Genomic DNA, 10,806 nt, shown 5'->3' with positions numbered 1-10,806 from the left:
AAAAAGAAAAGAAAAATGTAAAAAAACAAATAACTACTGACAGAACAGATCAGGGCATATATTATTGTATTTGTAGGATTTTTTTTTTTTAGACTATTCTAAAAAAACATGAAAAGAATGAAATAAAATTTATCTTAGAAGGCACTGAGACCATGATGTGAGACAGCTAGACTATGTAGGTTAGGTTGTAGATAACGCGTATACAGGTAAAGGGACTAAGTGGCCGGCAGGAAAAACAAAATGTCCAGTTTGGCTGGAATCTTAGACAAATCTGTCTATCAAGCTAGGGTGTAGCTCACTTGGTAGTGTGGTTGCCTGATAAGGACAAAGGGTTTTATCCTTTGCACTTCCTGTGATGTTGTCTTAGTTAGGGTTTTACTGCTGTGAACATACACCAGGACCAAGGCAACTCTTATGACAACATTGAATTGGGGCCGGCTTACAGGTTCAGAGGTTCATTCCACTATCATCAAGGCAGGAACATGGTGGTGTCCAGGAAGGCATGGTGCAGGAGGAGCGGAGAATTCTACATCTTGTTGAGAAGGCAAACAGAAGATTAGCTTCCAGTCAGCTAGGATGAGGGTCATAAAGCACCCACCCACAAGGATATACTTCCTCTAACTAGCCCACACCTACTCCAACACCTCCTGTGTCACTCCCTGGGCCATGCTATTCAAACCATCTCAGATGTATGCACATGATGGCACAGCTGTAATCTCAACACTTGAAAGGTGGAAGCAGGTCAGAAGTTCAAAAGTATCCTGGCCAGCCTCAGGGCAGGAGTAGGAGAGTGAAAGAGGAGAGGTTTCAGGATAGATCATAAAGGGGGTAAGGGCTCTCTTTTAGAACTGTGCCTGGTGTGCTGAGGAGAGACACATTCTCCAGGTAGCAGGAAGCTATTTTTTTTTTTTTTTAAGATTTATTTATTTATTATATTTAAGTACACTGTAGTTGTCTTCAGACACTCCAGAAGAGGGAGTCAGATCTTGTTACAGATGGTTGTGAGCCACCATGTTGTTGCTGGGATTTGAACTCTGGACCTTCAGAAGAGCAGTCGGGTGCTCTTACCTACTGAGCCATCTCACCAGCCCAGGAAGCTATTTTTTATTGAACTGAGATGTGGTCTAGATTATGAACCAGGTAAGGCAGAATCTAGTAATATATTCAGGTAAATTTTATGGATAGAACAGGAAGCATCAGGGGGCTAAGGATTATAGCTCACTTGACTAGGAAATACGCCGCCATAAAGTAGGTATAAGGAGGAGCTCACTGTAATGAAGAGGTGAGGTGAAATTAATGAAAGGAAATGAGGACATAGACACAGTATATACAGACCTCTTTTTAAAAGTTTTGTTGAGGAGGAAGGATTGTGGGAAGGAGTGACCTGGAAGGGAGCAATGAGCAGAATGTAAAGTGAATAATAAGTAAAATAAAATTAAAAAGAAAAAAAGAATTTCAAAGCACTTAACTTAAAAAGTTTTGTTGAGATAGGGTTACACACTGCTGCAATCCCAGCACGTAGGAGGCTGGGACAGAAAGACCTTGATTTTTAAGACTAACTTGGACTGATCTTAACCCTGGACCACCTTAGCAAAGCCCCTGTCTCAGAGAAGATAACAGATTTTAAGTAGGGAGATCAGTTGGGAGGTTTTGTTTTGTTTCCAAGACAGGGTTTCTTTTTGTAGCCCTGGCTGTCCTGGAACTCACTCTGCAGACCAGACTGGCCTCGAACTCAGAAATCCGCCTGCCTCTGCCTCCCGAGCGCTGGGATTAAAGGCGTGCGCCACCACGCCCGGCTTTGTTTTTAAGGAAGTGGGAAAAAGTCATCTACGAGTAGGAAGTGATAAAGATATTTTATCAAGGGATATCTTAGCTCATGTGTCATCTGGGACCACAGCTGGATTCTGCTACCCTAAAAGAGGAAAACATTTTGAGTTAAGATAGAAAAGGGTTAGGTAAGTATTATCAGGTGTCAGGAGGGGAGCAAAGTGCTTGGGAGCTTACATGGTTTTGTCTTCATGAAGTAGAAGATATAGTTACTTAGATGAGAAAGACCTGGATGGATTTAGGGTACTTGTAATGGCCTAGAATAAAATTTGATTGATTGCTAATCTCTGGGGTGTAGTCCACTGTTGTACAAGCACTGAGTAAGGTTAGATTACTTGCTTCAGGCACAAAGGAAGTGGATAGTACTATGATATACCCCAAAAGGCCAGTGTGCCTTGGTTCCTACAGCCCTCCATCCCCAGCCCCACCGTGAAGAACTGTTAGATCCTGAGCATCTCGATTACCATGCTCGTAAATGAGGCTTATGCTGGCTTTTGAGGACTTTGGCTGAATGAGCCAGAGTGGTAGGATGAGGTTGGAATATTACACAGAACTGTTAGGTAGGGCGTTAGTGTTGTCAAGTAGATCACTTTCATAAGGTGGCTCCTCTCAGTGATGCAAATGCAAGGTTGGAAGTTTCAGAGACTTAGGAGAGGAGGAAAATGGATTAAGACCTGGGAGGATTCAGGGGAAAGCTACCGTCATCTTTCCCAAGATCTGCCTTACATACTTTCTTTCAAATATGTAGCTGTATGTAATTCTTCATGAAAGGAACACATACAATAAAGATTAGCTATGTGTCATTTCGTTGTAAGGAGGAAGTGGGAAAGCAAAGCTTTTTAGCTGATGTTCAGTTGTCAGTAAGTAGCTATCACTGAAAGGTCTCCGTATGGGTAGTATCATTCTGAACTCCCTGACTGCCCAGTGTTTCACTTAGGCATCAGAAAACACAGACTGCACGGAACGAGATCATATGGGAGCTTTTGTTTTGGTGTACAATAATAATCCTAAGAAATGTTATGCCGGGCAGTGGTGGTGCACACCTTTAATCCCAGCACTTGGGAGGCAGAGGCAGGTGGATTTCTGAGTTTGAGGCCAGCCTGGTCTACAGAGTGAGTTCCAGGACAGCCAGGACTACACAAAAAAACCCTGTCTCAAAAAACTGAAAAAAAAAAAAAAAAAAAAGAAAGAAAGAAAGAAAAAGAAGAAATGTTAAGAATTTTCTGTTGGTGCCTCGACCTTCTTACATTACCTTTACTGTAGTAGTAAAACATCCTCACCTGCATGGATTTTATTAGCGACATTCTTGGAAATGTAATTTCTGACTTCTGTAGCTGTTTATTAAATCATTTTTTTCCAAACAGGAAATGATGGATGTCAAGCACTTCATTGATAAGCTTCTACCTCCAATTGATTGACGTCACTAAGAGGCCTTGAGTAGAAGTTCACCAGCATCACAGTAGCAGAGTATAAACCTCTTCCCATGACTGACATAAAACTTCTAATGTATGCAGTGTTAAGATGTTTTGCAAATACATACCAATGATACAGACTAAATGATAGTACCCTCATGAGAAATATATGATCCTTTTAAGTTTCTATGCATATATTTGTATTATACAATTCAATACAATTGTATAATTTGTATTATACAATATACTAGTATTACAGTAGGTAAGTGAAGCAACTAGATTCTTTGTCTCAAATTCAGCAAAATAAGATAACACAAACAGTTTTATTACATCATTTGAAAATTACTAGTATGTTCTCTAAAAATGTGTTCAGGTCTAAACAGGCTGTTAAGATGTAAGCGACTGCTTAATTCTGTGAGTTAGACTATAGTTTTACTCTACAATTGTTCAGTCTCCATGCATTGTCTGTATTTTTATGTTTGTATTCACACAGATGTGACTATAATAGCTAAGAATCAGATGGTATTACATTATCCCTAATAATGGGGATAATGCTTTTAAGTGTCAGAAATAATACTGCTTTCTTCAATTAATGGCCCTTCTATTGGGAGACCAGGCTTTTTTCCCCTTCTATGTAATTTTTCTCCTCTCAAGAAAAAAAAAAGTTTTTTTGATTTTCCGTAGAAAACCAATATTGTCTGTCATAAAAAAAATCTATCATTATATATTATTTTGACACTTTGAAACACAGACATACAGTATTTCCAATCTAGGTAATGTGAAAAGAAACCAAACACTACTTAAGCTTATATATTTCAAATAGCTGCACCTTAGTCCAACTTTAGACTGTAGAGCTATCAGAATCCCCAGCCCTGGTAATAGTTCTGGGGTTGTTTTCTTTTTCTGTAAAAAACTTAAAGGGTAAATAATATCTTGGCATATTTAGAAATACTTGTGACTGGTTTCAAAATATAATTTCTTAAACATCTTATAGCAGAGTTTAAGTTTACATTTTCTGTACATGTTATGCCTAAAACCAAATACTGTTCAAGATGAGCAATCAGACTTTTGTTTTATTTTTTATCTGGGTAACATACTAATTTGAAATTTTTATCTTAAGTAAAGGAGCTTTTGATAATCGGTCTCCTGTACAAACATATTTTAAAATAATAATCTGATTTTAAATCATCAACATGTTCAAAATACTGGTGAACATTATTTAATATAAGGACTGGCTAGAACCTTATATATATATCCCATATTTATAACTGTTACCACACAGTTGAATATGTTGCAAAAATTATGGTTATTTCTGAACGGTTGCTTTTCTTGCTGTTTTCCAACCGACCAAGAAGAAGCATCTTTATAAACGGGTGCTAATTGATATGAAGATCATTTTGGTATGCCCTAGATAGAATGTTAACAATGAAGCCAAATGTCTGGATTTAAAACAATTTCAAACAATCATTTACTATTTTGCTTTACTTTGAAGAACATAAATTTATTTCAGTTATTCTATCTGTAAAGATTTATTTGGAATAAGAAATAGTCCATTGAATTTGTGTGCTGTAATGTGGGAAAATGTCATGTTTTTCACAGTTTCTATCAATGTGAAATAAAATTTAATTTTGGCTTTATCGATTGCTTTATATAGTACTATTTCTTTTCTTTTCTTTTTTTTTTTTAAGATAGGATCTTACAGCATGCCCCTGCTGGCCTGGAACTTGCCTAAATTACCTCTTCTAAGTTGCTTTTGGTCATGGTGATGTATCACAGCAACAGAAAAGTAACAAAGTAACTCATCATGCTGGCCCAACTCAGAGTCACCAGCCTTTGCCTCCCAAGTGCTGATAATTATAGATATGTGTTTCCATGGCCTGATGTTTTTTTCAAGTTTTGTATTTTTTTTTTTTTTTTTTTGAGGCAAAGTCTCCCTTATAGCCAGCTCAATCGTGCCTTGAAAGTCTCAATCCTCCTGCCTCTACCTTCCTAGTCCTGAAACACTAGTTGTATACCAGCACAGCCAGTGTCCAGTAGTAACATTTGGGCTTACTTTGTAATGAGAAAATGCATTGGGAGAGAAATTTTGGTGTGATATGATTGATTACCTTGGAATGGAACTAGCCATGAGGAAAAAAAAGTATTTTACTTAATTTTAATCTGCTAAAAAATTCATAACCTATTTAAAAACTCTTAAACTATTGAGAAACTTTATTGGGTGTTTTCATCTAGGAATTTTAAATAATTACCATGTATCAGTTATCCAAATATTTTTTCTCTTACATATCTTATTAAGTTCTAACTTTTACCAGTACAGGGGTCTATTCTTTTGAAGTTGACAGCTTACCCTTTTGTGATTCTGCCTGTTTGGTTTTGATATAGTCCTAATGGTAGGAGAGTTTGTGATGGTTTGAATGAGAACTGTCCCCCATAGGCTCCATCCCTCGTTGGTCTGAAGGTCATGTGGAGGGGCAGGCTAGCTGGAAGAAGCACATCACTGTGGTCAGGCCGTGAGAGTTTACAGCCTTGTTCCACTCCTGGTTTGCTTTCTCTGCTTCAAGCTTGTGGTTGAATTGTGATCTCTTAGCGTCCAGCTCCTGCCAAGCCCACTGACTGCTTCAATGCCTTCTCACCAACATGGACTCTTTGTTTGTTTGTTTGAGACAGGGTCTCTCTACATAGCTTGCCTGACCAGGCTAGCCTCAAACTCACAGAGATTAGCCTGTCTCTGCCTCCCAAGTGCTAGGATTACAGACATGTGCCACTATGCTTCAATAGACTCTTAACTGTCTAGAATAATAATCCAAAATAAGCTCTTTATTTTTTTTTTTCTATAAATTGATTTTGAGCCGGGCCTGGTGGCGCAGGCCTTTAATCCCAGCACTCGGGAGGCAGAGGCAGAGGCGGATTTCTGAGTTCGAGGCCAGCCTGGTCTACCAAGTGAGTTCCAGGACAGCCAGGGCTATACAGAGAAACCCTGCCTCGAAAAACAAACAAACAAAAAAATGATTTTGGTTACTGTTGTATCACAGCAATAAAAAAAAAAGCAACCAATGCAGAGATGTGTAACAAAAATACTGCAATTTCTAACATCCATTCTTGCAGATTTACCCTAACTTCAGGTTGATATTTATTTCATCTGCTTTATTTTGGAAAAAAAATCCATTCCATGCTTAATCAATTGTAATCATAAATAACAGAATTTTGCCAGCTTTTGCAGTAGGTCTTAAGTTACTTTTTAGAAATAAATGTATGGGGCTGGAGAGATGGCTCAGCGGTTAAGAGCACTGACTGCTCTTCTGGAGGTCCTGAGTTCAAATCCCAGCAACCTTATAGTGGCTCACAACTATCTGTAATGAGATCGGATGCCCTCTTCTGGAGTGTCTGAAGACAGCTACACTGTACTTAAGATATAATAAATAAATAAATATTAAAAGAAAGAAAGAAACAAAGAAAGAAAGAAAGAAAGAAAGAAAGAAAGAAAGAAAGAAAGAAAGAAAGAAAGAAAGAAAGAAAGAAGAGAAAGAAAGAAATGTATGTGACCCTTGGCACACTTCTAATAAAAACATTTCAACTTTGTAGAAGTTCCTAAAAACTAAAAAAAAAGAAAGAGATCAGAGATAAGCTGTCTCTGGGACTAGAATTGTTGGCATTCAGATTAATTTGTCTAACTTCATGGTCTTTACCATCTTACTCTGTATCCCTATAGGATAATGTGTTATAAACAAAAGTATCTTTCAAATACTAACAAAACACCTTTAAAATGCTGAGTCAGATTATGATGCAAATCATTGCACCATGTAGAAATTGTGACCTCCAGAGCCTTAGAGAGTTAGTGAAACAGCTCATGTGGCACATTTAACTCTGGGTTCAGATGAGGAAAGATGTAGAAATATCTACCACTACAAACCCATGATCCTCTAGAGGTTTCACAAAAGGTGAATTAGAAAAATGACCTCGCTTTCAACAACAACAAAAAAAGGACATTTGTATCTTTGGGCCTGTATACTGAATTATAAAAGGGGAGAAATTGTCCTTCTGAAATTCTTGTTTTCATATGCATGTTGGTCTTAAATTTATAATATGTATTATAAGTCTAATATAGTATATATGTAATATGAATATTATATATGTATGGATTGGCAATGCACAAACTTATAAATTATAAACAAAATCCTCCCTGGGTCAGCCCCTCCACTCGGATATATGGAAGAGGTAAAGATTTAAAAATGGTTTGTGGAGAGTTCCATATGTTTAACCCTATTAGAAGTGAGTATCCTCAAACCATACCGAACCTGCCATGAAGGAGTGCCCATGATGAAAGAGTAGGTGATGATCAGATAGATACCCAAGAACTGAAGAAATAGAGGCTGGGGATAGTGTATGAGAATATTAAAGACAGCAGGTAGAAACAGCATTAAAATGCAGATTTGGGGGCAGTGCAGAGGTGGTGAAAATCAGCCACTCCAATGAAAGATCTCAGTGGAGAAGTAGCAAACACACCTGAAAGACTCAAATGTCACAAGTGGGTCAGATAAACAGAATGCCATAGAATGAACTGAAGAACAAAAGTGGTTTTCAGAAAAGAAGGAACAGGCATTGTCTTAGTTTGGACATAGTTAATTCAGGGCATACTCAAATAGTGACAATTTAAAGTATGCACTATATCTGCTATAGAGACGGCTCAGTTAAGAGCACTTGGTATTCCAGAAGACCCAAGTTCAATTCCTAGGACTCCTTTTCTGGTAGCTCACAATTCCTTGTAACTCCAGCTTCTGGGGAGCCAACACCCACTATTGCACACACTTGCACATTTTAATTCACACACACACAATCTGTGGAGTATGTACAAAGAAATGAGAGTGGAAACCATGGGAGTGGGAGAAAGGACAGCTGCCCCTGGCATACACTGATTATTAAACCAGATATTTTTATTGTTGTGTTTACCACTTCAGAGATAATATGCTAGCAATAGTTTGTAGGAATAAAAATTAAACCATCATTCACAGTTGCTTACAAATGAATAAATTTAAAATCACAAGAATTGGAGGCCAAAAAATTCTACAAAGTAACAACAGAAGATATGAATATCCAATATATGGTGTTCGTGGATCAGGCTATTGATGGGATGAGGTTCATCTACTAAAATTTTAACTTACTTTGGTTTCCTGTTGCTGTAATGGACTGCTCTGACTATTTCAGGTCACAGTTCTAAGTTGCAGTTCAGTTGTGGAAGACACAACATAAGTTTAAAGGGAGCTGGTCACATTGCATTCAGTGCTCAATAGCCTTTTCTACTTTATGTAATTCAAATTCCCCCAGCTGGGGAGTAGTACTGGGGTTTTGTCTGACTGGTTATTCTAATTTCTTCCAGATTAACAACTATCACAAGAGCAGAAACAGTGTACGATGTTTGGAGGGAGGACTTTTGTGACACACTCAGGATTAGCCNTTAGGGTGAAAACCCTGTGTTGNAATCACAGTGGCTTTATAAGAGGTAGGAAATAGTCACATGTTCCCCCTGCCTCTTGATATACANTGTCCTGCACCATCTTGGTAATTTTTTTAAAAAAAAGATTTATTTATTTTATGTATATATGAGTACACTGCCAGTCTTCAGACACACTAGAAGAGGGCATTTGATTCAATTACAGATGGTTGTGAGCCACCATGTAGTTGCTGGGAATTGAACTCATGACCTTCGGAAGAGCAGCCAGGAAAATTATTAAATAGTGCCAGAAATTCATACTGACAGAGATAAGTATCCAGATGAACAGGACAACATAATGCTGACGGTCTTAGAGAAGTCCACGGGGATGAGCAAATAGGTAACCATTGGCAGCGCATTCCCTCTATACCTTAACCTTGGAAAAAAGTTAAAAACTTGACTCTTTCAACAAGCCTATCCAGAAAAAAAAAAAACAAGCAAGAGTAGGTGTGGTGGCACACATTTAACCCAGAGAGGTGGATGGATTTCTGTGAGTTCAAGAGCAGGCTAGAACTACATAGTAAGACCCTGTCTCCAAAAACAAATGTTTGCAGACTATTGATAACTAATCATATAGATTATGTAAATGGATCTTTAAACATTAAAAAATATCTAATTTTTAAAAACATTTCACTGAGCTATGTAAATGGTTAAGATAATGATCGATAGGAATTGTAAGTTAGAACCACAGGAAGACTGGCATACCTATTAGATCATCTAAAATAAAATGATGATAATGGTGCTAGTGGCATTGCTCAATGGGTAAATGCATTTGCTCCAAGTCTGATGAGCTCAGTTCAATTCCTGGCACCACATGCTGTAAGGAAAGAACCAAATGTTAAAAAATAAGTGTGAATATATGCACATATACAAAGAAATAAATGGATTATTTTTAAAAAAATAATGCCAAGTATACATATGCACAGGAAATGTATGTCTAGTATAGTACTGGTGAGAATGTAAAATGGCGTAGTTGTTTAAAAAAACTTTGGCTATGTAGTAGTACCCAATTAATCTCAGTTGATTCAGGCCACAGCTTCCTCGATACCAGCCCCAATGTTCTGGGTTCCGGAATGAAAGACACAAGACACAGCCTTTATATTTTGATATGCCTAAAACTGCTCAATGGCTGGGCCACTTCCTAGCCTCCACATGGCTACCCCACCTCTCGCTGATATTCCCAAGACATTACTTACTAAAATCTGTATTCCATCTTTGCTGCCCCAGGCCCAGTCAGGCAGCCCTCTTGGGGTCCCTCAGGCTACTACACGGCAGCTAAACTCTCTGACCCGAATCTTCTCAGACATGGCGTCTCCTCTTCTCCACCTTATTCTAACATGGTGGCTCTCCCTCCTTCCTGTCTGTCCCTAGCCTGGGAATTCTAAATTGGCTGTTGGCATCTTTATTTACCAGTTAGAACCAACTTGGGGGCAGGGTCTCTCAGTGTCTTACCTGTGGGGAAACTGCAAAAAGGTTTTTGGGAAACATAATTAGCTCCACTTAAGCTGTTAGAAGGAAATGTTAAAGATGAGATAGAAAAGAAATAAGATTAGAGGAACAACAAAGAGTCAACAAAGCCGAAAGGGTTTTTGAACAGCTTTTGTACTAAGGAAAAGAAAGACTCTTTGGGTTACTATTGCTGTGATGAAACACCATGACCAAAACAACAGAAAAGGTTTATTTCAGTTTCCAGCTTATACCATCAGGTGTAAGTCCATCACTGAGCAGTCAGGGCAGGAACTCAGAGAGGAGAGAGACCTGGAGGTAGGAACTGATGGAAGCCACGAAGGAGTACAGCTCCACTTGGCTTGCTAGATTTGCTTGAGAACTCAGGACCCCAGCAGGGCACCACCTGCAATGGGCTTGGCCTTTCTCCAACACTCATTAAGAAACTGCCCTACAGGCTCTGCCTGCAGCCCAATCATGCAGGGGCATTTTCTTAATTGAGCTTTTTTCTTCTCAGATGACAAAACTGCTTGGCATACTTACTGAAAGAACATTTCAAATACTATGAACAACTCTTTGTAAGGAGCTATGTAAGTGGGCTATGGGTAGAATGTATGAAGCCATGGGTCCAGT

General features: G+C 38.5%; 1 protein-coding gene across 1 annotated transcript in view; it reads left to right on the top strand.

The window, feature by feature from the left end:
* The window catches only part of Lypla1 (lysophospholipase 1), a 32,185-nt gene extending 27,309 nt beyond the window's left edge, over positions 1-4,876 (top strand). The window contains exon 9 of the mRNA XM_021222179.2: positions 3,192-4,876. Within this exon, the coding sequence (XP_021077838.1) occupies positions 3,192-3,245 (54 nt within the window). The 3' untranslated portion in view covers positions 3,246-4,876. The remainder of the gene's footprint in view (positions 1-3,191) is intronic.
* Positions 4,877-10,806: the final 5,930 nt, after the last annotated feature.

This window comes from Mus pahari, chromosome 22 (genome assembly GCF_900095145.1).
Source record: "Mus pahari chromosome 22, PAHARI_EIJ_v1.1, whole genome shotgun sequence".
Classification (NCBI taxonomy): Eukaryota; Metazoa; Chordata; class Mammalia; order Rodentia; family Muridae; genus Mus; species Mus pahari.
This window is presented reverse-complemented; position numbering and strand designations above follow the sequence as displayed.